Genomic DNA, 27,359 nt, shown 5'->3' with positions numbered 1-27,359 from the left:
GGATTGGACCTTTCGAACCTTGTCTTGGAAATAAATAGTCCAGTGTTTGCTCAAGAGGACCTAGTTTGACCTCCATGTTCCATGTCGCTCTCCAGGCCATCATTAACAGCACCATCACCCCCAACATGACCTTCACCAAGACCTCGCAGAAGTTCGGTCAGTGGGCCGACAGCCGGGCCAACACCGTCTACGGCCTGGGCTTCTCCACCGAGCAGCAGCTGCAGCAGGTGAGTTCCACCCACTGTTGCCGTTAGCATATCCATCGATTAGACAAGTCCTTCCATGACTGCTGATATGTCACTCCCACTCCTGTGATGTTGCTTAAAATAAATGGACTGGTTAATTATTTTTAACAAGTCATCCTAGAAACTGGGAATGTTTCCAGTTGTCCCTTCTGTTCCCATCGAAATGCACGCTCTAAAGCCTGAAAAGCTCTTCCTGACTAGTTCCAGTTATTTAAGGTCGTCACAGTGCGATCAAGAAGAACTTACAACCTGGATATATAAATAGAATTACATTTATAAAACCTTTCTGTAATTGTAATTGCATCTCTTCCACCCTGAAGTTCCAGGATCAGTTTAAGGAGGTTCGAGAAGCTGCCCGGCTCGCCAGAGAAAAGTCACAGGAGAGGTTCGAACTGGCCAACCCTGTGCTCAACATTGCCGCCCCGCAGGTGAGTCCCAGAAATGACAAATGCAACTTCAACTAATTCAACTTGAGCCTGAGATCCCAGCAGGAGCAGCGAGCGGCTCGTCCTAATTAAACAGTGATTTTAGTTTAACACAGTAATTCCTCTTTGAGTCTGTTTATTTAAAGCACAGCTTCCTGCTTACGTGTTGAAGGGACGTTCCAGTTCTACATGTGTTAGCTCAATGCATGGCTGCAGAGAGGTTTAGCTACCCTAGCTACTATTAAACTACAGCATATCAAAAGCTTCAGGGAAAGATGTCTTTATGATGATTTAAATTTAAACAAAATAATAATAATAAATATGGCTGCAGGCAATAATACACTGGGTTCAGTTTATTCATTTTAGGCATTTGTTACATTTTTTGTTTTTTGTGTCATGCAGAGCCAACTGCTGAACTTATAAACATAATGTAGTTACGTTTATTTAATTCCACAAATCCAACTGGCATCACGTAGGAAGCATTTCCATTTCAACCAGACGTCAACCATTAATTTGTTGTTGTTATGTGACATAAGTGTTGGGATGGATCAGTACTGAATAACTGTTCTGAAAAGCTGAGTTTACAGTCTTAATGTTGTTTGTAAGTTGTGAAGTAGAGTGATTAGTAGGCTTGGGTGATCGTGCAAAATTCCAATCGTCGATGGCTGGGGGGCAGCGATCAGTGAGCGATCATTTTATCCAGGAGCATGCGTGGGTGCGTGCGTGGGGGGGGGTTCGCGCGTGCATAGAATGTAATGTAATGTGGCAAATGTGGTCTCCCTGTTCCAGAAGTGCAGGATTTATTATTTACAACTAAAGTATTTATACAAAACCATCCAGTTTTTGCTAAATTAAGTCCCAAAGCAACAGAAAGCAACGGCGAGACGCAGAGGTTTTTTTGGAACAGTATGGAGTGGGACAGTCCCTTAAATCATTTGTGTTTAAAAATGTTGTTTCATAAATGCAGGCGACAACGAAAATAAATGGATCTAAAATAAAAAGGCAGGCACGGGGGCCCGGGCACACCGATGTCTGAAGAATTATCAAAAGAAAACTCCACTCCAATTCCCAGAGTTAGGTTTACATTTTTCATTTTCCATACAAGTAAGAACGTAAGAAATAAAATAAATATTTTTCTATGAGATTATATTATATATTGCTATATTATAATCACAAGATTTGCTTATTGAGCGGCAGTTATGTGCAGGGGCTGGAGGGCGGAGGGTGCCCGAGCATCTGCCCCATGGACTGCACGGTGCCCTTTTTATCAGGCGCGTTTTTTTCTTTGTTTGTTTTTTTGAAGGGTTAGGAAGTTAGGAATCGAGATAGCGGATTGTCTGGGCAAAATATATATTCGCAAGGAACACCTCATGAACCTCGCAACCCGGCGCACCTGCGATGTGCGCACAGCTGTTCTGCTGGGGGTGTCCATGTGCCTTTTTCTTTTATTTTTTTCTTTTTTTTCTTTTGAGCACCTGCCCCTCAAAGTCTCTGCACAGGCCTGTATAGCGGGGAAGTGGGATCTGAGCACCAGTGGTTACTCGACAGCTTTGAGCGCCCTCTCTCCCTCTCCCTTCCTCTTTCCCTCTCCGTTCAAGTTTCATAACACCGTGAACTGCACTTACACTGTTTCAATGCTTTGGATTCTTCCAGGTGGATAAAAAAAAAAAATTAAAAAACATCTGTCATCAATGTCAATCGCAATTGATGGAGTCGAGCGCCGATTGGCCATTTAATCGTAAATCTGCCCAAGCCTAGTAATTTGGACATTTAAACAATAAATCACAAGACAAGTAAGATTATTGTTTCGTTAAACAGTTGTCCAAAACAGCTGGACAAAATAATGGACAAAATATTAAGCCTCTTAACACTGATACATATGGGGAATCAACATTTACATTGAAAGCTTGGATGCTAATGGAAAGCTTTCCATTAGCATTTTTTTCCCAGTATGTTTTTTCAGTACTTTTTTTTAATATTGTGATTGACCTTGACGACTGGATTTTTTGACAATGGCTTCTTTATTGTCTTAGATTTTCAGCTATTTTTCGGCATCTGAACAAGAAAAACTTTTGTAATTACTTTTCATAAGAATAACAATCAATATATTTCATTTTAGAAATATATAAATACATGTTAGTTGTAAATACTACTTTATTGTGTTTTTCCTGTTAATAATCTACAATGGGAAAATTCAGTTTAATAGATAACTTGTCTATATTGTAATGCAGACAAGATTTATGTAACTTTAACATTAATTTGTCATTAGAATTATTATGGAAGAATTTGTCAATACTTCAAACACTTTCTGCCTTTTCGTTTGAGTTTAGGTGTAGGACAATATCTATACATGACATTTATTTTTTAAAAGTTGTTTCTTTAAACTAAATTATTTCTTTTAACTTACCTTGTATGTAGGTACAGTACATCTGGAGTCTAAGTGAGGGTTCAAGCTCAAGTTCAAGTTGGTGATGTTGTGTCTCAATTATGTCAATTATCACATATTAATGTAAATTTACGATAGCAGTCGTATTTACGTAATGTAATTGTTTACTTTTTTCCTTGGATTACATTCTTCAATAAGATACGTTTCAATGAAATACCAAAAATGTTTTGGTATTTCTGTGAGTAATTACCATTGCACCGCCTCTATTTTTCCGACGCCTCGCTGGATCTTGAATGCATCACTCTGTCGCACATTTCAGTGGATTCGACTCGACGTGGTCACAAGTTTTTGTGGATGTGTGGAATTTTTTTTTGACTTTTTTCATTAATCTGGAAAAGTAATGGGGACCACGGAGATATAATATAAATCGATGGGATCCACAGCCTTCTACCAGGTAAGAAGGTACATAAATACACACATAGCCCATGGTTCGTAACGTCAAACCATTACAGAGTGACAGTGACGTGTCAGTCAAGCAGGACCAGCTGAATATTTTGGATCTAAGTTGTTTGGTTTTTCACTAATATCTGCTCCTTAAGTGAATCAATTTGGATGACATTTAATCCACAACATCCTTGTGACAAACCAGTTTACACGACACCATAACCTTGTTCTTAACTTCTGTCATTATTGTGTTGCAGATACTTTTTTGCCAGGTGGTAAATATTTCGGTGTTTGTAACATATTGGTTCATATTGGTTCAAACAAGATGTAAACTGTGTTCGTAGGTTCTGCCAATGTTAACATTCCAAGAATTTTCCTGGAACAATAACAATAGGATTCCACCCCTACGGTAAATTTTAATATAGCTGCAGGCAGCAATTCACGAGGTCCAGTTTATTCGTTTTAGGTACGTATTACAGTTTCTTGGTTTCTGTGAAAAGCAGCACAAGTTACAAAAGTTACAAACATCGTGGACTTACATCTGGACCAGTCAGCTTGCACTTACGTCACTGCGAGTTGCTCTTCTGGGTTCAGTTTAAATATCCCTGAAGAACTGTGTTTTAAGCATTACGATCGTTCCTGGATGATTCGGTGACGCGAGTTTTCCGAGTCGTGGTGATACGCAGAACTACTACCACAAGGCGATACACTTGTCGCGTCTTATGACTTTATCCTAAAAATTAGAAGGTGGCTGTCTATCTGTAGTCCACAGAATCCTGTCTCACCCCCGGGGTCTCTGTTGAAGGAAATCATTCCGTGTGGAAGTTCCCAAGTCCAAGGTGATACACACACACGCTCACTAGGGATGTAATGGTGTAAAATTTCACAGTACGGTATCTACCAAAATACCGTGGTATATGGCATTTCATGTTTCCCCCTCTGTTTTCTCTATATTCAATGAGTAAATATTTTATATTAACAAAGAAACACACATGGTAAAGCCTCTGACACGGTGCAGCACGGGAAGGCGCCTGTCAGGGCTCCCAAATTCACAGGAAAATTCAAAGGCAAAATAAGGACATAGACATCAAAATCCGACTTATTTGCAAAATTCAATATGTAAACTTTAATTCATCTCACCTCACCTCAACCGCCGCATGGTTGCAGACTGCCAAGTGTTGTAATAATTCAATTCAGTGAGTAATTCCCCAAAGCTAAAGGTTGCCAAAGCCAAAGTTTGTTTACACTTGCTCCCATGCGCACACAAGCAATGTTACAGCAATGTAAATATTGGCGTAAAGCAGTTCTGCACGTTAACAAACAACAAATGTCTTTCTGTGGATTATATTTTTTCGTGTCCAAGTTTTTCAATGTCAGTGAATACAATGCATTCATTTATAAAAAGACCAAAGAGATCAGATATCAATTGAACATCCCCGCAGACATCAACCAGGTAAGATGGTACATGAACGCACACACACACACCCACACAGGACTAGTTTCTAATCGCTAACCCCTACAGAGCAATTGACTCTACACCACGCACAGCACACGGGGGCGAATGGACGTTCAGAACCGCAACCTGCACATTTATAGTAGATTGGATGATGATGTCACAAAACATCTTACTCTAAAACTCAAGTTGTTCCAGTCATTCCCATTACCCGATCGAATGTTTTGAACGTTTGCTTGTCGGTGAAGCACCAAAGTTTGGCTTCTCTTGGTCAAAATTATTCAGTTTTTCACTATTTTTTGCTCCGTATATGACTCAGTTTTGATGAAACCATGTGGGATGGACCCCTAATAATAATAATAATAATAATACTTTATTTATATAGCACCTTTAATGCACCTCAACATGCAACTCACAGTGCTTTACGTTATTCAAAGGGAAGATAGTAACAATAAAAAAGCAAACAAACAAGGTACATTTAATTTTTTTTTTTTAAGTACATTTTTAAGGGCCATTTTCAATAGATTCACTGAGACTCTAAACTACAATTATAATATTAAAAGCGAATTTTCAACAAAATACTGTAGTTTTCCTTTAAAGAACAATTCCACTGCAGTGCAACCATTAACTCATTTTATAGTTGGAGGTTTGAGGCTTCACTCACTCCGTGGCTGCAAATACAATCTGCAAAAAGAACTTTCGATTGGGTTTGATCTCAGGGGCGTCTGGGTGCAGCGCCCTCTGGAGGTCGAGAAAAATTCTGCACCTGGCTTAAGGGCACATCGGTAGAAAAGGTCGCTGCGTTTCAGAGGCTTTGACTTTTTTGGTTGGACTGGCGGAGACATTTCTATTTTAAACTTGAATGGATCTCCCACCCAGACCTTCCATCACCTCCCTGCCTCCAGGTGGACGGAGGGAGGGATGGATGGAGAGAGTGAGGGATGGGAGAAGTTAATTATTAAAAAAAGAATAATAAATCAACGGTGACGTCATTGTCGTGACAGGGACCATCTGCTGTGTTAGATATTTTATTATCATTTATTATATTCAACTACACAACTTTAAATTAATTTTACACTCGCTGTAGCAGCAGAACTCAGTGTCTGTTGGTAACGCTCTGAGTGATATCTGTAATACGTAGACCCTATCACTTCCTGTTAGCGTTATTCCTTCCTGCCTGGGTACTATCCAGAACACAGTGTACTATCCAGTACACAGACACTCCATTCTGACTGGACTGTTAAATTTACTCTTAATATCAGTTTAAAGTGACGTGAAGCTGTGGGGGCTGCAGTGTTGACAGGTTTTAGTGCAAATCAGCGTGTGGAGGTTTCAGTGTGATGCGGCGTGAGGAGGTTTCGGTGTGATGCGGCGTGAGGAGGTTTCGGTGTGATGCGGCGTGAGGAGGTTTCAGTGTGATGCGGCGTGAGGAGGTTTCGGTGTGATGCGGCGTGAGGAGGTTTCAGTGTGATGCGGCGTGAGGAGGTTTCGGTGTGATGCGGCGTGAGGAGGTTTCAGTGTGATGCGGCGTGAGGAGGTTTCGGTGTGATGCGGCGTGAGGAGGTTTCGGTGTGATGCGGCGTGAGGAGGTTTCAGTGTGAAGCGGCGTGAGGAGGTTTCAGTGTGATAATTTTTTTTATTAAAGGTTTTTTTGTAATTTTCCTACAAACTGGAAATAAATTTTCCCAATTCCATATGCTATTTCAAATTTAGAGGAACTTACAAACAGCGCCTTATTGTAAACATTTAAGACATCCGTTTTAGGTATTATTTCACTGGTAGTTTAGGAATTACTCTCAACCAGTACCACTTATTTTTGAACTGGACGCTCAAGAAAAGATGGTTGCGTCAAGCGTTCACCTTCCTTGCCTAAATTACTTTTTCCTATGAAAATTTTAACCATTCACACTAGACCATCATCATCTTCACTTGTCTCCACAATTCTGGAGTTTCCGCTCAATTCTGGGAATATTGTCCTCCTCGACAATCACTACACCCCCAACTTAGACGTTTATTCTGGGCGCATGCCACTGTTGTCTGAGGTATACATTGGCCAGGTATTCTGGGGGGGCACAGAGGCCTTCATTGTGAGTAGATGAGTAGGTGTTAAAGGTTCCACATTCTTGGGATCACTGATTGTCTCTATGGTGAGTGGACGACTGTTCCCAATTTACATGGCCTCAGAGAAAAATGTCCTCAATGAGGTGTCGTCTAGTCTTCCTGTAGCTTTTGCCAGGACAGAGCTCATCACGCTCCTGACTGTTCGTATTTGACGCTCCCAAAAAACCTCCCTTGTGGCTTGCTTCAGGAACCTTCATAAGGAAATCAAACTGTTTCCTTGCAAGATAGGTAGAAATCCTTTGTCTAGTTCCATTAGACCTTTCTCTAACTCATTCTTTGCCCCAACGAAACTCGCCACACAGTCGGATCGGATCTGTCTTACCGCTCCTCTTATTGCTATGAAGCATCTCAAAGCAATTAAAAATCCGTCGGTACTGAGATCCTCCATCATTTCTATTTGAATGGTTCTGGAGCTTAAACATGTGAAGAGCTGACCATATCTCTTAAATTTTTTCCAACTTTGTTTCGTGTAGAAGGGGCTGAAACAGTCAATTCCGGTAAATGAGAATGGGGGTGAGAGATCAACCAGGTCATCAAGCACGTCTGCCATTGTTCTTCGATTGGTCCACGCACCTTTCTACAAGTGACACAGTATTTGATATGCTTGGCTACAACTTTGCTGGCACCTATATCTGCTGGCCCTGAGTTCGTTCAATGTTTGCCCCTAGGCCTTGGTGCTAAGATTTCTTGTAACAGTGGTCAAGTATCAGTTGTGTGACAATTCCCTTCTTGGGAAGGATTAATGAATGTTTCAACTCAAGGGATGCGTTAGACTTTCTCAACCGCCCTCCACCCCCAGCAGTCAATTTTCAAGGATAGGATCAAGTTGTTATATCTTGTGAGTTTTTGGTATTTTGGCTGGTTTTTGACTAAACCATTTTACCTCCTTTCCGAAGGCTTCTCTTTCTGCTGCCTTGATGATTTCCGTAGCAGCTATTTTCCTTTCCGCCACACTAATGGGCCCTAACCGGTCCCTTTTCGCCAGTCTTTGAATCCAAGCAATAGTGTTGAGGGTTGTATTCCAATCCCAAAATCTTGACCTTTTGAGGAAGCTGTCTCTTTCAAAGACATCTGTGTTCAGGACCTTTACCTCTGGCTTACCTTCAAAAAACTCTTAGGATCCTTGCTTTGTGACAATCTCTCATTCCTATATGTTTCCATAAGAATTTAGGTCCTGTGAGCCAATTTGAATCAATCAGGTCTGCCACCTTGAGACCCCTAAATGCATGGTCTGCTGGATTTGACTGGTTTCAACATAGAACCACTGTCTTGGATCTGTAGTGTCTCTTATTCTCTAGACGCGATTAGCTACAAAAACATAAAAGGGGCGTGCTTCATTCATGAAATAACCGAGCACTACCCATGAATCTGTCCAGAAAAATTCCTGCTCTATTTTAAGTTCAAGCTCTTCTCGAAGGATGTTACTTACTGTGGCCGAAACTATACTGGCCTTACCCATAACCAGTGCACAATGCACTTGTTCTTCTGTTACACTCCTGATATGAACATTGCCCATAACCGTTATTTCTGGCATCTGAAAAAGGATGAAGCTCGATTTTGTTGACTGTGCCAACGTTCTCAGGAATGAAGCATCTTGGTATTTGAATTTCATGGAGTCATGTTTCCCACTTGGGATCAGTTCAGGGGGCAGAAGTTCATCCCATCCAACACCCCGCATGCATTTACATTACATTTAGCAGAGCGACTTAGATTTATTCAAACACCGAGGGACGCAGCCATCAGGAGCAATTAGGGGTTAAGTCTCTTGCTCAAGGACACTACAGCATGCTAGCAGGAGGAGCCTGGGATCGAACCAGCAGCCTTTAGATTACTAGACGACCAGCTCTACCTCCTGAGCTACCATCCCCCATGCACATCTCTTGAAGCACTCTTTTCCCAGTTAAGATGTAGGGAGAGATACTTGTCACATGCTTGTGACTGCTGATAGGATTCCTCACCGTGTGGCTGCCCTTCCATTGAGGACGACAATGAATAAGAACACATCAGTCCCTATGTTCCATTTTACTCTGGGTACGCTCTGCATTGGAAGCTCATTGTAGTTCAGATCACCATCCTTCACTACACTGGCATATTCACTCTCTGGAATTGCATCTAATACTTCTGTTGTTGGACACAAATTTGTGTAAACATAGTTTCCTTTGGCACCGATTTCTTGTGCTTCATTGACCAGCTGGTTTGCTTTCTTGACTGACTCATCCACATAGAAATTCTTTCAAATGAAGCTCGCTGTCAATGGGTAGTCCTAATCATGCTTGCTGGCAGGATATTTCATGCCATAATTAGCACATCCCGGAGATGCTGCTTCGAAAGTATGCACCCGCATGCGCTATTCCTTCGGCTCCCTTTCTGTGTTCCCATTTTCCCACCACAAGAACCTCAGGAAATCCCTATGAACATGAAAGCTGTGGAACATTTTCTCCACGTCGCAAATAATTGCGATTCGATGCTCACGAAATCTACGCAGCACCCCAGTCAGAGTATTATCTGATCTGTTAACTCAGATCCTGTGAGTAGGTGAGGTGTTCATTTAAATTTGCCGGAGCAGTCGAATACAACTACAATTTTTCCTAGCTTGCTAGGATGATATACAGTACCCCGTGGTGTGGGATGTACCATATATTGCCCTCTTTTGATGTGGCCCCTTCTTCTTCTGCATCACCATCTTTAAAGACACCGTCCATGAACTTCACATAGTCCTCGCTGTACTTGGATTTTTCTCCAGTTTCCTTTTTAAATGCTTCAAATCATACTACAATGACCTGCTTATTGCTGCTGAAAGTTAGGACGCTCTCTGAAGGGTATGGGCATTTCCAGATGTCCTTCCTTATTGTGTTTGAATTTGTCCTTCAAGAGCTGTTGAAATTGTATATCTTCTTGGGACATTTTCCCTTCTCTAGGGTTTGTGTCCAGAAAATCTGTTCGCAATTCCTTAATCACAGAGGCACGTGTGATATACGGAAGTTCTTTTACGTAGATGCGATGGCAGAACCCTGTTATATCCCTTGAGCTAATATGAGGTGTTATGGAACCAGCTACACCCCAGCTTAAATCAGTATTGACTGCGTATGGATCGTAATCTTCCCCTGATATAGTTTGTTTTGGTTTCAGGGCCTTTCTCAGTCATAGCCAGTTAGGAGTCCTATAGGAATGTTCAATAGATCTGGCATCTGTTCTGCTATGCTGAGAAGGTGAGTCCACCCTTTCACTGTTCCACGTGTGGGAATACTATTTTGCTCCAGTGGGATGTATTCTTCAGTGTACCTGGATGGTAGCTTGATGTACTATTGTAAAAGGTACCCTCTCACTCTTAGTCCATCCGCTCTTTGACAATCCACTATTGAACCCCTGTCAGTCATTGTTGACAACTTCGATTTGACTAGTTCTGTGTCTGCTTTAATTTTTTTCGCAAACCTCTTGGGCAATGAATGTATTGCTGCTCTGTGTGGCCAATAATGTGTACACCAAGGTTTCTGGGCTGATTTCTGCTTCACAAGAGAGCCACACCGAAACAATAATTGAAGTGCAATCACTGTTATCCACTCTCATGCTGCATAAGACAATTGAAGCACTTTCCTCTTTTGGTAGTGATTCAAGATTCAAGAGGTTTATTTGTCACATACATATACATGCATTCATACATAAATGCAGTGAAATGTCTTTGCGACGCACCCGGAGATTACAATAGTTACTAAACCGAACATAATAGCTAATTCCTACCTAGCTAGCTAACTGAAACTAACTGATTCCGAAAATGAAATGCAGTTAGTGAATAGAAATTAAATTAAATTAAAATAAAAGAAGACTCAAAAATATCATACAGAGTGGGTACAAAATAGAAGTGAAGGGAATAAGTTATGTATATGGGATAGGCTATTTGTATATACAGATATGTGCAGTAAAGTGCATGTGAATAATTTGCTAGTGCTTCCCCTTGAAGATGTTCTCTATGAAGCGGAGAGGGGTGGAAATATGGAAAGTGGCCCTCTTTCTACAATTTTATGACACATGGCCGACTAAGGCAACCAAAGCACATATTATTGTCAAAGACAATTATTTTCTTTTCCTCCAAAGGCATTGCTGCAAATTTTTCACATTTATATATAAAGTGATTTCGTTGACAGCAGGTACATTGTATTCGCCTTGTGTTTTGAGTGATAAAAGGGCTGGTTCTGGAACCTTTGTCACTTTCCAATGCACTTGAGTCCCTTGAAATGGTTTTAGTTTTTCGATACACCTTCCCTGACGTAAACCGGGTGCTCGCTTTGAGACGCTTCTGTTCCTTCCCAAATTTTCCATCTGCGTGCTTTAATGCGCGGCTCCTCTGCCACAAGGTGCGAAAATCCCTTGAAGCCTGGATATGGCTTGCCTTCATCCAGTGCTTTAGTGATATACCGGTTCCAACGGGTTGTTGCCCAGTCAGGAAGTTTCAGTAATCATTTTTGATTTTCCTCACAATCATCCAAAACCTTTAGACCTTGTACATGGGGCATTGCGTTCTTGTAGGAGATGAGGAAATCACTAAACTCCCTTGATTTGAACGATTCTCTTGGTCCAATCTTTGGCCAGCTACTCAGTTTCCCCAGGAATGCTCTTTGGACAAGAAAAGGGGTGGCCATTACATTTGTCCAGGACATCCCAAGCCCATGTGTATGCTCCCTCATAATTTCTATAAAATGTTCCTTCTAACACACAAAGTGCTTCTCCATTTATATATATTTTTTAAATAGAACAGCCGCCAATATGAATGGCTCTGGTGCCAGAAGTCTAGTCATTGCCAGGGATTCTTTTAGTGCTTAAACCAACGAGACTTATTATTCCAGTATCTCCTATTTGAGAATTCAATTGTGATTCCTCTTCTGCATACACATTGTATTCAGCCTCGATGGCTTCAAGGTCCCTTTGATCTTCCAGCACTTTTAACCTTTCTTGCCGGGCTAGAACCTCCTTCTTCTGGGCGGAGATTTCCTTTTCCCTTGTTTATTTCACCACGATTTGATGCCAAACGTACCGCTTCATCCGCCTTTTTTACCGATACACGACTTCCTTGCTGACTATCCCGTCCGGCTCTTGACACATTTGAACCATAAATTAACCCGGCGTCTTCTCTTTGGATTAACTGGAGGAGCTTTTTCTTCACAGCCTCACACACCTTCCCATCAAACTCCTTGGTACCATATTTTAGTAGTAGGTATAGCTATCCCTTTTTCTTTTTATATCTTGAAATGGGGTGGTCAGTGCACGTAAACTCTCATATACTTGTTTTAGTTCTGATGCATATTTTTCCACAGCTATGGTCATTTCACTTAATTCAGTTTCAGAGCATTTATCCTTAAGTTTAGATAGTTTAGATAGACAGAAGTTTAGCTTAGAAGTTTAGAACCTCTGCTTTGAACATAAACTTTGTTTCCCCTTTTGCTATCTCATCCCTTCTGAACTGAAGCATTTATTTCTGTTGGGCGCGTCACCCTTCTTGTTCGACAAGAGATGGTGACACCTGGAGCCCTACCCTGTGTATTTTAGGATCTGCATAAATTTTGGGTATGTGTTCTTCAGTTTTTTGCCTTTCTGAGTTTTCAATTTCAGTTTCTAATTTCTCCTTTAATTGTGCCTTCTCAATTTCTGTGCCTTTTAAATTTTAAGAGACAGAACTTCTTCTTGTAGTACACTAGTTTCTCATGTACCTTGCCCAATTTTGCTAAAATACTTTGAAACCACGCTATTGAAATATTAATATATATAATTAAACAATGAAAAGCAAACTAAAGGACCACCAGGGAAATACACTATCAATTCTCAAGCATGTTACACACTTCCAATCAACTCCCAAAATTATCAAAATGCAATTTTTGTCTCCTTTTTTGTGATTTTATATATGTTTCAAAGCAAGATGTCCCTGTGGTAACTTTCTTACACCTCCTGCTTAAAACCTAAAAAATCAGAAGGATCGTGAGGCCCCGCTTTCACGGTCTGTACTCATACGGAAAATCAAGATCGAAGCATCACAGCATTGCCACCACGTGCCTGCCCTTGGTCGCTGCAGCACCGTCCTCTTATTTGCGCTCTTGTTCCGCCTCCGCGCCGGATTAGGTGATTGAAGGTCGTGACGTCACGTCAGACGAATGCTGGGACCTGCAGCGGCAGATCTTCCACTGGTGCGGTCATGGAGTCTTTAAGGGGCGCTGGCCATTCCCGTCTTCGCAGGAACGCTGGAAAACCTTGTTATTCTCCCATAAATTACACATTTTTCACTAAAACTGCTCCCAAACGTTTTCTTCTGGTACAGACAAGACCACGCTCCGACTGATGTTTGACAAATGTTTATTGTCTTCCTCCAACAGGCAAACACCCTGAAAAACTGAAATAACATAAATATTACATTTATAAACACAAGCATATTATCAGCGCAAAATTTGTCTCTTTTAAAACGTGTATTTACATTAACTTGTGAAACAATAAGTGAATAGCACAAAGGTAAAGCAACCACATACCATGTGCACCTTCTGACCAGAAATTTAGGAGGTGTCACGATCTTAATGTCACACTGATGTACTTCCCAGTCACAAACATTTTACTCCGTGTTTGCTCCTGATGGTTTGGCGAATTTATGCATTTCCGATCTGATGTCACTGATCACATGGTCACAGAATCTTGTGCATTCATTATAATTCACTGGTTTGAACAGTAGGTGTCATTATCAACCAATACGTTAACAAACCAAAGGTTATATTTGAAAAATATTCTTTACAATGAACTTATTGCACCTCTTATCATAAACAAGATATTTCTGGAAAGGTATTTTAAATATTATCTTATATTATGTTTTCCTTCAGCAGCTACAGAGGTTTCAGTTTGAAGCGGCGTGAGGAGGTTTCAGTGTGCAGCAATGTTCAGGAATGCGATACTTCCTGAAGCTTTTAGGATACGTGCGGGACGACAAAATACCCCCGTCAGTATTTAAAGCAGCTCTCAGCGCTGATCCATCCAGAAGAGGTTTCGACGCTGCTGTACACACTCCACCCCCAGATACTAAATAAGTAAACCACACAGGCACACACACACACACACACACACACACACACACACGTACGTAAACACACAACATGTCGCACTCAAGGCTCTCAAACACAAGTTTAAATATTTCAGATCGAGGAGCTGAGAACCGAATCTTCACATCGCATCGAGTTTTAATTGTGAACCTTCTCCACATCAGAAGCCTCAGGCAAATTCACAAAAGGATTTTGCGGCGACTAAACCAGCGCAAATAACAGTAAAAGCGAGCGTCTTATTCACAAAGCACCCGCAAACGGAAAAATGTGCCGGTAACTACGATAAAAAAAACAGCTTAAAGTTACAAGGAATAGCAATAAAGTTGTCAAAATTGGCATTTAACCACAGATGGCATCAAACCTCATAGGACCATGGACACCTCCGCAGGCTGCAGCCTTTCGGGTGCAGGGGCCCAGAACTTGGCCGAGTAAAATATATGAAATTAACTGTCATAATTTCTCGATTGTAATATTAAGATTCAGTGACAACTAGAATTTCTGAAGTAAAAATGTAAATATGTACACATTTTATCCATGTAATAAATGAACTGTGTGGGAAGAGTAAGTTTTATTCTAGATTTACTCATACTATTTATATGTTCTATAGTCACTCCACATAAACTCTCTAAAAGTACTAACCTTAAACCTGAGGTCCCCTGACCACAGTACTTTATTTATCTAGCGTTATAACAGATCGGTGAGAAACATGGGACATCAAGTTCAAAAAATATATAAATACTAAATAAAGAATATAGCTGCTGGCAGCAGTGCATGGGGTCCAGGTAAGTCGCAGCAATTGCACCAATGTCCTCTGGAAACTGGAAACCACCTATTACAAACTAATCACAAATATGTTCACTTACTCTGCTAATGCTCTTACGAACATTTCACAGTTTCACTGGGGGGGTTTACCAAGATAACAGACCTGGGGACTACCGACACGAATTACAGTTTTCCGAGTACCCATGGAACGCAGCATCGCCTCCTGCCGTCTTTCGTCTCAACCTGATACAAACTTGGAGCACCTTCTTAACCTTTGATTGTGTGGGCAAAAGGACACACCTTTTGTAAACACACACCTATTATGCGGCGCTAAAGGTTTTACTAACTCCTCCTACAGATATAGTCAGATGTAGATAAAACTTGGAATACAGCATGTGTGGACTACCCCAAACACAATTCTTTGTTTTTTTTGTCTGTGGGTTTCACGGTTTCTGAGTGCCAGGCACTTTCAGCCGGAGAATGGCTTGAAGAATGATAATAAAAATTCCAACAAAAACAATAGGGTTCCCACCCTTTAGACTGGACCCCTTAAAATAATAAAATGCACCACACTAAAACAGACTCTTGCTTTCCTCCTTATCCAGTTTCCCCTACACTTCATCCCTTTATTTTATATTATTTATGAACCTTTGTTTTATTTATTGCCCTGTTTGTTAAAAGCAGCCTGAATAAAGTGCGTTAAGATAAGATCAGATAAGATAAGCTCTGTTCCATTTCCCTCCCAGAGTCTGAAGAACGAATGAAAAGCGTCTTAAAGCAGCGACGAAGGAAAATAAGAAATATTACATAATATAGTATATCCCAGTCACTGATTCTCCTGAACAATTGTCTGAATAAAGAAATACCAAACATTTTAATGAATAATTCTAATGTTGTTTTTTCTCCTCTCCTCCTGTTCTCTCCTCCTCTCCTCCTCTGTTCTCCCCATCTTCCTGATGCATCATTGGTCCAAGCTCTCCCAAGTGAGTTTACCACCTCACCTCACATTGAGCTCCATACTCCATATGGATAATGGGGGATTGTGTGTAATATTATCCCCATATACCCACAATCCCCAGTTGCCATCACATCAATTATCAATTATTATCCACTTTTCATCAAGACACTGATCAAAGACGTAGACCAGTCGCTCTCTCCATTGCCATGGCGACCTACTCCGGTTTTCGTTGACTCCTCGTATTTACAGAACCAGAAGTAAAGAACGTAAGAAAGAATTAAAGCGAAATTTGAGAAAAATATTTCCATAAAACTAAAGACATAAAACATTTAAAAAAAAAATCCCAAATTGTAATGTCAATATTTAGTTTGGATGTTTTGCAACAGTTTTGCATTTCAATTGAGCGCTTACATATTTTCTGTAGTCCATGTCAGACTTGGCAGCAGTTCTCATTCTCTATAAATATCAATATATTGATGTAGAATCCCTAGTAATGCAGTAGTACTGTGTTATAGCTCTCCGTCCTGATCTTGTTCTGGAGGTTTCAAACCGCTTCTCTCCTCCCGCCTCACCCCAGGAGCTGTCGGAAGAGCGCCACTCCCCCCCTCTGCTGGCGGTCAACGGACCGGCCGACGACAAGCTGAGCCGCAGCCACAGCGCCGACGCCGACGCCGAGCGCAGCTCCGAGAGGGAGCGCATCAAGAAGATGCTCTCTGAGGGGTAAACGTTTTTTTGCGAAATTGAGCGGAGTGGTAATTTTGGAGGAGCGCATGTCAGATGATTTTTATTGAAAAATTGGCCAAAACCTCTGGACAAAACAACGAAATAAATATCACAGTATTAAGATCACACAACAGGTTATAATATCTTTGTAATACAAAAAAGTCAATCTTCAAAAATTCAAAGAAACAGTTTACAACTTCAACAAAGTTGTCAAATAAAACAATATTTATAAAGATCGCCTGGTATATTATCGTTTTAGTACAAAAACAAGGCCATCTTTAAAAAGGTAAACAAATCAATTATTCATTCAGTTATATTATTCATCATTTAATGTTTTTACGACTTCTTCAACTTTCATAATATCAGTCACCATATTGTGTCACGTTATTAGTATAGGTGACTCAGAAGTAGCCACCTGTGACAAATTGTCGCTGGATGGCTTAAATGTCTGTCATTAAGTGGGTAATTGTGCAAAGCAAGGCAAGTTTATTTTCATTGCACATTTCAACAAGGCATTTCAAAGTGCTTTACATAAAACATTAAAAGCATTAAGAGAAAGTGCAAAAGAAACACATTATAAAAGGACATAGGACATAAAGTTAATAAATACAATACATAGAATGCATAAAAGTTACAGTGCAGTGCAAGAAATGAATCAAAGAAACCTTGTTTTACTCTTTACTGTCAAGGCGGTATCCTCGCCCCACATAACCAAGTTACCAACCGAGTAACCACTATTACCAAGTAATCATTTCTAGAGTGCCACTAATGTTGCGGTTATTTTATCCTTGTTATATTTTGTATTTAACTACAGGTACTCCTCACTTAATGACCTACCTGTTTAACGACCGTTCAGACTTATGACCAGCTCTCTGACAAGCGTCTCAGCATCAAGCATCTCATCTCATCTCCGTTCTCAGTTTGTCACATTCCCCCAGTCTGAAAGTATTCACTACACTAGCGTTCGCAATGGCCACGCCCCCTCACCGTGAAATAACACGGGTCCTCGCTTATCAACCAATTCACTTAACGACCTGGTCCTAGGAACAGAACTTGGTCGTTAAGTGAGGAGTACCTGTATGTCTGTTACTGGTGCTTCATTGGCTCATGTATTCGACCAATCACCAAGGACTTAAGTCTGGACCAATACCCGTGCACTTACGTCACTGAATGTTCTTGTACACGTCGAAACGTGTAACATTAATAAACTTTGAATAAACAAGCGAACAGCGAGCCACTCTGTGCAGCTGGGGCGCTTTGTGACATCATCCAATTCCACGAAGAGGGGCGATTTGTGACCTCATCATCCAAATGTGACTCACGAGACGCTGCATGCATTGCTAACATGAGGGCAGAGGAATCGCTTGAGCTGTGAGCAGAGCGCCCGGCGCGCGACCAATGTCTCACGCACGCACGCACGCACACACACACACACACACACACACACACACATACATACACACACGCACGAGAGAGGAGGACACCCCTGTGCAGTAAGCAGAGCCGCCTGGCAGTCCACATAAACACGACTAAACCATTGACTGAAGGGACCTGGACTCAACTAATCCTCCTGACGTTCTAATATGCCTGATTTTCACATTTGGTGCTTATTCTTTATTGCAGAGTTGTCCTTACATTTTGTTAAACTGCCATTTTGAACGGGCGTGTGTGTGTGTGTGCGTGTGTGTGCGTGTGCGCGTGTGTTTGCTTCGATTATCTCGACAACCATTCAACCGATCTACTTCACACTTGCATGCAGTGTCAATGGTTGGTGCAATTTGGACACAACAAGCGTAATATTAATAAACTTGGAATAAACAGCGAGCCAGCGGGGGGCGCGCCGGCTTCAGGGCTCTGCGACTGAGTCACAAAGAGTGTCTTTCCCCAGTGTATGACTTTAACCGACAGTTTCATTATCCATTTTAAACGATGTCATATGAAACTTAAACTATGCCATGTTTAGGGGTCCAGCCCTGCGGGCCCTGAATATACCTGCAGGCAGCAATGCATGGGGTCCAGGTTGGTTGCATCAGTCACAAATTTGTTTTATGAGTTCCCGTGAAACTCGGCGTCACTTGGTATCCAGCCGAAGTACAATTTTCTGAGTTCCCATGGAATGCAGAATTAATTCCTACCAACATGAGTTACAATTTTCCAAGTTTTGATGGAACGCCGCATCGGTTCCGGCGCAGATGCTGCGCAAAGCAACCAACACATCAATGGAGTCGAGACCGCAGCACATCGCGCCCCATGCGAAAGTCCGCCACAGAGCCACAACCTGCACATATATAACAAATTGGAGGATGATGTCATTAAGGGCCCCGCTGCACTTCCCCAGCCGGCTCCACCACCACAGCCCTCTCCGCTCCGCTAATGTTTGGCTACTTCCGGGTAAATTGTCAATGGTTTTTCATAAATTCCTGCTCCGAATATACAACGATGTGGATCAAACTTGGACCACAAAATATCTGAACTACCCCAAATCATTCTCATTCATGTCCGAGGGTTCGGCAGTTACTGTGTGCCAGACATTTTCAGCTGGAAAGATGGCAAGGAGAAATAATAATAATAAAAATCCCAACAAAAACAATAGGGTTCCAGCCCTGCAAGCTGGACCCCTAATAATCAGGGATGCACCGAGGGTTGGATTAAATTGGTAGATTGCGCCCAGCACATGTTTGAGTCAGGCTTCCTCAAGGGATATATTTTTAGTTTTCCCCATATATTTGGGTGGCAGTTAGTCTGGCAGGTTCTGCAGGAGTCCTGGTTCAGATCCACGGCTCTGGACCCTGAGGAGCAGCTCTGTAGGGGGATAACGGTGATCAGCATCGAGGACGCAGAGCCAGGCAGCTAAATTTAGCCTCAAACAGCGTGATGTGCTGATGTGGACACGGTGCGTTGGAGTCGCTCCAATTTTCAAGAACAGTACATTTACATTCTAGAAAATGGAAGAAAATTCTCTTTATCGCAAAATAATATTTTGGTGGTGCTCAATGTGGGGACTGGGGACGGTCAGGGGTCCTTCAGGAGTTTCCAAGGGGTTTCCAGCAAAATTATAGTTAAACTTCACAATTTAATTTACAAGATGGAACTGGGGCATTCACCAGACATGAAGAAGTTAAGTATTATGGGTTTTTCACCCCCATAACGCAGACATTTACTGACTATAACCTGGGAAACAAAGAGTTAAACTGACTCGCAGTGGAAACGCTGGACTGGAGCGTCTCCCTAACGAGCTGCAGATTAGTTTCATCTCTTCGTTGAGAAGGATGATAAAACGCCAACAAGCTGTAATTCCTGCAGCCAATCAGAATCCGGCTTCACCCAAAACATCCCAACATCCTCAGGCGAACATCATCTCCTGGAACTTTAGCTTCTGCATCTACGTTCTACATTATGTTGGGGACAGATTTTTAATGTGTTTCCAGCTTTCTACCAGTAGCAAGTTCCTACATGTTTCTTTCGTTGAAAATGTCGAAACTGCTTCTAAAAAAATAGAAAAGAAATGGCCCTATTGCAGTAGCTAAATTAGCAGTAGCAAAAATTATAAAAATAAAAATAAAAAACATATTATGTTTATTATTTTTTAAATGACTTTCAGCCATCAGGTATTTTCCCACGTGCTCCAGTATTGACAGCCAAACTATTTGAAATGTACAGTATTTGACAGAAAATGAGTGAGCACAGTTTGATTGGTTGAGGCAACAATGGGCGGAGCTACAGGTAAAACCACCTCTTTTTATTGGAAGCCGTTTAGTCACTCTTAGTTTATTGCTTGACCTTCTGTCTTATTCTAAGGGCCGCTCCACATCGATGTGAGGGCATGTCATATCTTCTCATCATCATTTATTTTCATGGCAAAATGTTTATAGAACGATGTCATTAAGGAAAACCGATAAAAGACGACGATGTGGAGTCATGATAAAAACAAATATTGTGTAAAAGCACAGGATTATTTCCAGAGCAACTAGAGCGTTAAATCAGCCGATGGTGTGTGGTTGGGGGGGGGGGGGGGGGGTCAATGGTTCCCATAGTGACCAGGCTTATGGTTGTTGTGGTCTGGTGCTTCATCAGAGAGTTGTTGATTTGGTTGCCATTGGTTACGGAGGTTATGTAAAGAGGCTTAGAGAACACAGAGGAGGAAATACAGAGTCACTTCAGAGGAAATTATTTAACTTGAAATTGTATTAAAAGTCTGAAATTCATATTTTCTGGTTGTCTTGTCTTAGATTTAGCTAAAACAGCCATAAAAAGGTTCCAGTTTCTAAGGTTCTAAGGCTGATGATGATGGAGAACATGGTTGCCTCGTGGAGGCCAGGATAGGTCAGGGGTCAGGGCTCCACGCAGAGCGTCCTCTTCACGTCGTGTCCCTGTGTGCTGCTTTCAGGTCGGTGTGTGAGATCAACATGGAGGCGGAGCTGTTCACGCTGCAGGACAGTAACTCCAAGCTGGTGGCTGCTCTGCAGGAGGCACAGAGCGGCGTGGAGCAGTGGAAGCAGCAGCTGGAGGAGTACCAGGAGGAGACAGAGCGGCTGCGGGAACAGGTCCAAGCCACATTTCACTCAAAGGGGGTTCCAAAATATAAAAGTATGTACTCAAGAGCCCCCAGTGGTTCTCTGAGACCCCCAAGTTCATTTCAAGAGATTATTTGTCAGATACATACGATCATACATATATGCAGTGAAATGTCATGACACCCAGTGACCCCCAGTGGTTCTCTGAGACCCCCAGTGGTTCTCTAGGGCTCCCACTGGTTCTCTGCCCCCTCCCCAAGTAGCTGGAAGTGGATGTCTCCAGGCTCTGCTCCAGGCAGGACTTTTTAAGGACGGCCCCTTCCCACTCCAACTGCTCCATCACCTCCTCCCTCTGACCTCCTTTTCCTCTTCCCTCGCTCGCTCTCATCCTCTTCCCTGTCCTCGTTTGGGGTAAAGTGACTTTTGGGGTTTGTTTCTGAGGCGCTCATGCTCTGTGGTCACCTGATGAGGCTTAAAGGTAGCTGTAATGAGCCGTTGGAGGATTTTAAACCTGTTTACATTGGTAACTACAATAATCCTGCTCACTCCCATCCTTCCTTCCTTCACTGCGAACCGCTGACACTAAAACACCGTGAAGACATCTTTACAAGCACACTAAAGAGTTTGAAACCACTTTGCTTAAGCTCTTGTGTGTGTGCGTGTGTGTGTGTGTGTGTGTGTGTGTGCGCGTGCGCTCCCTCAGGTTGCGGAACTGGAGGCCCAGAGCGTCCGGCCCTCTGGAGCCGAGGCCGTTGGGGAGGAGCTGAGCCAGTCGGTGGAGGAGCTGGAGGCCCAGCTGCGAGCCAAGGACCAGGTGGGCGAGGCAGGAGGATCAGTGGGTTCCAACACGACCGGTGCCTTTCTGATGGAGTTTCAGGCTCCATCAACCAATCACAGCAGAGATGTGACTCATGGAGTTCATGGTTTATGGAGCCAGGACCAGCGTGGGGTACCATACCAGACTGGGCCCATTGTCACCAATAGCAGGCTGGTGTGGTCCCAGATCTCACGCCAGGGGTGCTGTGCTTGCTGCTGGCTTTAGAGGGGGACCAGGTGGTTTGGAGTTGAACCTGGGGAGGACCATACAGGAAGTGATGTCGCTGTAACGTCCTGTTTTGATTCTATCCAGGAAATCCAGAATCTGCAGAGCAAGAAGTCTGATGTGAGTCACCTGGAAGAGGAGAGAGAGGAGGCAAGACAGAGACTAGAGGTGAGACAGACAGACAGGCCTGGATTGTGTCATGTTCATTCTGTTGAAATAGGTTTTGAAGACTTTAGTAAGTAAGTAAGTAAAGAATTGTTTAGTTGTGGTCAGACACACATTACAGACTGAAAAATGAAAAACAGTGAAGTACAAAATAGACCTTGACCGCAATTACATGAGAGGCCACATCTTAGAGAGATAATGTGTGTGTGTGTGTGTGTGTGTGTGTGTGTGTGTGTGTGTGTGTGTGTGTGTGTGTGTGTGTGTGTGTGTGTGTGTGTGTGTGTGTGTGTGTGTGTGTGTGTGCGCGCGTGTGCGTGTGTGCGTGCGTGCGTGCACCCGCACAGGAGGTGGAGCGTCAGAACGAGGCCCTCCAGCTCCAACTCGGCACCGCAGAGCAGACCCTAGATTCAGGTCGGGCCGACTGGTTGCAGGCGCAGGGCGAGGTGCGGCGCATGGTGGAGGTCCTAGACCTGAAGATCCTGGACCTGAACGAGCTGCGGCAGAACCTGGCACAGCTGGTCCACAAAGAGGATTAACCGCGCCCCCTGCAGCCCAACCCTTGCCTTGCTGCTTCGGTTCAGAGAAGAAGAACCTGGAGGACCTCGGTCAAACACGGAGAACATCCACAAGCAGACTGGAAGCAGAACCTTCCGAGCCTCTTGAGACTGGAGGTTCTGGAATGAAACATGTACATGCAGACTCTGCTTTATCTCCAAACTGAAGCAGGGAAGTTGCATTCACTCCTGATTTTAAGAAAAACATCAAACCATAAATCATTTAGCAAAATCAAGGCTTTTGAATAATAATTCAAATCTTTTGGTGTTATCTTTGACCAGCAGTGTGTGGCTCCGACACACACACACGCTCACTGAGTCTGTACGTTTTGTTTTCTTCTTCACACTTTACGGAATATTCTCTGTGTCGTCACATTCTTGAAAGTTTAACCCCGACTGGGAAGGTAGTTTCCTTGTTCTAGTATAGGGTCAGAATTCACCAGCTTTGGGGTGGGGTGGTGTTAGTGTTTGTTTCAAGTTTCATCCCTTTTTGTACTGTCACTTCCACTTCCTGTCCTCCTTGTACCTTAACTAGCCGTACACGAGCCCACGTGCACTCTCCCCAGCCAGGATCACGGTGGTAGTGGTGGGGTTTGAAACCAGAAACTGATCAATAGGATCGGAGCAGCGACATCGTACAGCTTTCAGTGTCAGTCTGTAGAAACTCCACAAAGCTGTAGCAAGTATCTGCACATGGGCTCTCATGGTACTCAAGTCACACGGTACTTTTGGAAGTTAAGTGGTTTGAGCGCAGTGCCATCGGGTGAAAACCTCCTGTTAGTTTTCTATAATTAAGCGCTTCATCCCCTCTGCAAATGAAACGTTCTAAATAAAGAAAACAACTTTGTACAATGTCTTTAGCAGATACAAGGTTTACTGCTCTGTTCTTCCTGATCCAGCATCATCTCTGTCGAACACATTTAGGTTTATTCAAACTTCTCATAGAAAATTAGTTTCTTAGACTCTAACTGAAAATACCTCAGAACTTTGAATCTGTGTCAGTTTTAACAACAATCCAACACGTGGTGTTAAGAGCCAGAGATGCTACTGGGTAGTTTCACATTCTTAAATATTAAATTTCTAATCATGCAAGAAGTTTGTTTTATTTAATACTCAAATCTTCCATTTCTAATTGTTCCCCATACATTGCATGTGTATTTAGTGCATACTAATTACCAAATAATGAAGATTCTATTAAAATTTGGATCCAACTTGCAGATCTCATGCTACATAAAATGGTTTGGGTTAATTTTCTATTTTTATAACAATTTAGCATTGGCATTTGTAATATTTAAAATATAAAGTTAGTTTTCCAGAACTAATGATAACAAATTTAGACACTGATTTAAAAATCAACTTAAATTTGGATAGAAATTATAGAATCTGATTTTACAGAAAGATCTTTCAGCTGCTCCCATTAGGGGTTGCCACAGCAGATCATTTCCATCTCTTCCTGTCCTCTGCATGTCCTCCCTCTTCGCAAGCAGCTCCAACTTCCTTGTAATATACCCAGCATCTCTAGTTTTACAAAAACAATCTGCTGAAATGATTTCAGGCAATTACACAATAGTTCTTGTACCTAGATATTTCTATACATATAAACTGATTAAGTTCAAGCTAGTCTTAAACGATGGCGCTGATGTTTAAATTGTTTAATATTCAATACAGCTACTCCTCACTTAACGACCAGCTCACTGACTAGTCTATTGTGCGCTGCGTACAATACTGGTGTCTCAGCGTCAAGCGTCTCATTGCGCATCATCATTCTGTGTCTCGTTCCAGCAGTCTGTCAGTATTCACTACACTAGCGTCTGCAATGGCCACGCCCCCTTACAGTGAAATAACACGGGTCCTCGCTTATCGACCTGGTCCTAGGAATGGAACTCGGAAGTGAGGAGTACCTGTATATTTACATATTCTGTCCATCCTAGGATGCGAGCGCTTACTCAGCACTGACTTCAACAGGTGGAGCCACGGAGATGGAGCAGAACTGAATTGAGTGCAGTGAATTCTGGGTAAACAGCGGCTCTGCAACCTGGGACAAGCTGCTTCAGGACAGTCAATATTTAGCATCATCCTTAATAAACACAATAACAGTCAATCTTTTGACGTTTTATTTCCACACAGCAGGGGCAGCACAGCAGCGTCTACTTCAGCTTCTTCTTGGGACGCAGGTTGTTAGTGTGTCCACACTTCTTCTTGCGGCAGTTGACGGCACGGGGGTGGAGGCGAGCATAGCACCTGGGGGTCAGAGGTCGCAGTGTGAGGACAATACAAATAAGCACAAGAGAGCGCTCTACTCAACACTAGAATGATACAAGCGATTCCATATGAACGGTTTGATTCAGAAACAGCTGAACGAAGTACAGCTCCCTGGTCGTACTTGCGGCAGATCATCTTGTCGCAGTTGTACTTCTGGGCGAGCTGCCGCAGAGACGGCTCGATGATGCCGCCGCGCAGACGCAGAACCAGGTGCAGCGTCGACTCTGACAACGGAAATAAGGATGCGCGTTAGCGAGTTCAGTTCTCCCTAAGAACATTGTCTTTTCCCACGTGTTACATATGCAAAAGTTTTCCAGTGATAATTATACCAAAGAAGATTCACAATCTCAACACAAACACTTTAAATATTGTCTGGGTATTATTTTTACATTTCTTAAACTTCCTTAACTTCTCCAAATGGAAACCAGGGTGTGAACAGGTGAACAAGTGAAGAAATGCTTTCATGTCACACTGAGTGGAAGTGGCAACTTAAATTTAATGCTCTACATTTCCACGCTAAACCCCTTGTTTGTCAGAACGCTGTGGCAGTGACTAGAATCTATGCTCTAGCACAGAGTGACAAAAACAAACACGAAAAGCGCATAAACATTAAGTTGTGGAGGTGATCTTCGACGCCGTACCTTTCTGGATGTTGTAGTCTGACAACGTGCGTCCATCCTCCAGCTGTTTGCCGGCAAAGATCAGACGCTGCTGATCAGGAGGAATTCCTGCAAACACAGAACAGCGTGAAGCCGACAGAACGAGAACCGAACACCCAAACCCCCAGTGAAGGACGGAGGAACAAGACAAACTATAAATATTTCGCCAATTTTACAAAAATGCATCTGAGATCCAGCATTCCACCTGAGTGAGACATTACACTTTCAACTGTTCTGGGTGAAGAAAATAAAATGCAAGCTGATCAAGTTCGGGGGAAAGAAAAAAAAAAAAAAAGATTGATCAGTCTTTCCCATCAGATGGCTTTTGACGTCTCACCCTCCTTGTCCTGGATCTTTGCTTTGACATTTTCGATCGTGTCGCTGGGCTCGACCTCGAGTGTGATGGTCTTCCCGGTCAGCGTCTTCACAAAGATCTGCATGTTTGCAGCCTGAGGGGGGACAGCACAGTGTGGACATGTGGCAGGGTGCAGCGCTTGACAGTTTCGAACAAAACGCCACGGATTCTTTACACAAGACTCTTACTCAACGGGTTCTAGGCAAGTAAAATATTCCGTACAGAGGGGTCGGTATTGGGTCCAAACAGCAGCGTATCAAATAGACGATTCTACGAACAGTTGTCGGAGCAGTAAGCATCAGGTCAGATCAGGGAGAAATAACAGGTAAGAATAAGATAAGAATCTGGTAAACGGGCGTATAGTGTAATATTTGTAAGCTTTACTTTTTTTTTTTTTTTTTTTTTTAACGACCGGTGCTGCCAACACAGCAGCCCCGATTACCACCAATTAGTGCTTGGTTCACAAACTTATGCTCAAAACAACGCATCGATAGATCTGCATCCATGTCTAACATTCACGTGTAAAATTCAACCGGATATAAAGACATTCTGTCCAACCCCACGGTTAGCTTAGCATTAGCATTCATCGGAGGCCTGGCCACATGCGGGCTACTCGCGCGTCGGTCTCCTTCGTTTTCACTTAATTCTCCTGTCAAGCGGACGGTTGATCGACCCCGGGATCGAACAGTTTGCGTTGACCGGTCGTCGCCGTCGCGTCTCGGTCGGATCCATCCCGTTTATGTCGTTTAAAAACCGCAAATACGCTCTGGACAGGAACGCGAACCCACCGGCCGCAGAGTGAGCCTCGGCGAAGAGAGGGTGGAAGCGGCGGAAGTGGAATTACATCGTTTCCGCCTCCCCGCCCATCCGCCCCAAATTTTTAACATTAAAACTTGGGAAATGTGTGTTTACTCATGAACACCACTTTCAAGACCGGTTTTTTTTTAATGGTTAATGTTAATTTACGGATATTTGTCAAATACATACGCAGAAAGACCATCCATTTATTGACCCAACGACACGCTCTGCGTGGTCTATTTCGCTATTCCAAATCGGCATCTCACGCATTGTAATAAAAGTTGTATTTATTTTTATTTCTGAATCATATATTTAGATCATAACGACGGCTGTCTGATGGGATGCCCCCCCCGGTGTTCGTTATTGTTCTGAATAAATATCCAATTCATTTCTAATTATGATTCTAGCTTTATATGAATGCTGCAT

At 42.6% G+C, this 27,359-nt stretch overlaps 2 protein-coding genes across 2 annotated transcripts in view; one reads left to right on the top strand and one right to left on the bottom strand.

Moving 5' to 3' along the window:
- The window catches only part of homer3b (homer scaffold protein 3b), a 38,085-nt gene extending 14,180 nt beyond the window's left edge, over positions 1–23,905 (top strand). Inside the window, exons 4-10 of the mRNA XM_080008188.1 lie at positions 96–227; positions 566–673; positions 16,439–16,581; positions 20,972–21,128; positions 21,802–21,912; positions 22,228–22,308; positions 22,650–23,905. Coding sequence (XP_079864314.1) covers positions 96–227; positions 566–673; positions 16,439–16,581; positions 20,972–21,128; positions 21,802–21,912; positions 22,228–22,308; positions 22,650–22,841 — 924 coding nt within the window. The 3' untranslated portion in view covers positions 22,842–23,905. The remainder of the gene's footprint in view (positions 1–95; positions 228–565; positions 674–16,438; positions 16,582–20,971; positions 21,129–21,801; positions 21,913–22,227; positions 22,309–22,649) is intronic.
- Positions 23,906–24,959: 1,054 nt separating this feature from the next.
- On the bottom strand, positions 24,960–26,969 carry uba52 (ubiquitin A-52 residue ribosomal protein fusion product 1). Its single transcript, XM_080013533.1, has 5 exons — positions 26,924–26,969; positions 26,118–26,229; positions 25,763–25,849; positions 25,243–25,345; positions 24,960–25,100 (listed from the first exon to the last, which is right to left on the bottom strand). Exons 2-5 carry the CDS (start codon positions 26,218–26,220, stop codon positions 25,007–25,009), a joined length of 387 nt encoding a protein of 128 aa, XP_079869659.1. The 5' UTR covers positions 26,221–26,229; positions 26,924–26,969; the 3' UTR covers positions 24,960–25,006.
- Positions 26,970–27,359: the final 390 nt, after the last annotated feature.

The sequence above is a fragment of the Zeus faber genome, assembly GCF_960531495.2.
Source record: "Zeus faber genome assembly, chromosome: 1".
NCBI lineage: Eukaryota > Metazoa > Chordata > Actinopteri > Zeiformes > Zeidae > Zeus > Zeus faber.
Note: the sequence above shows the minus strand (reverse complement) of the source record. Positions and strands in the feature narration are given on the sequence as shown.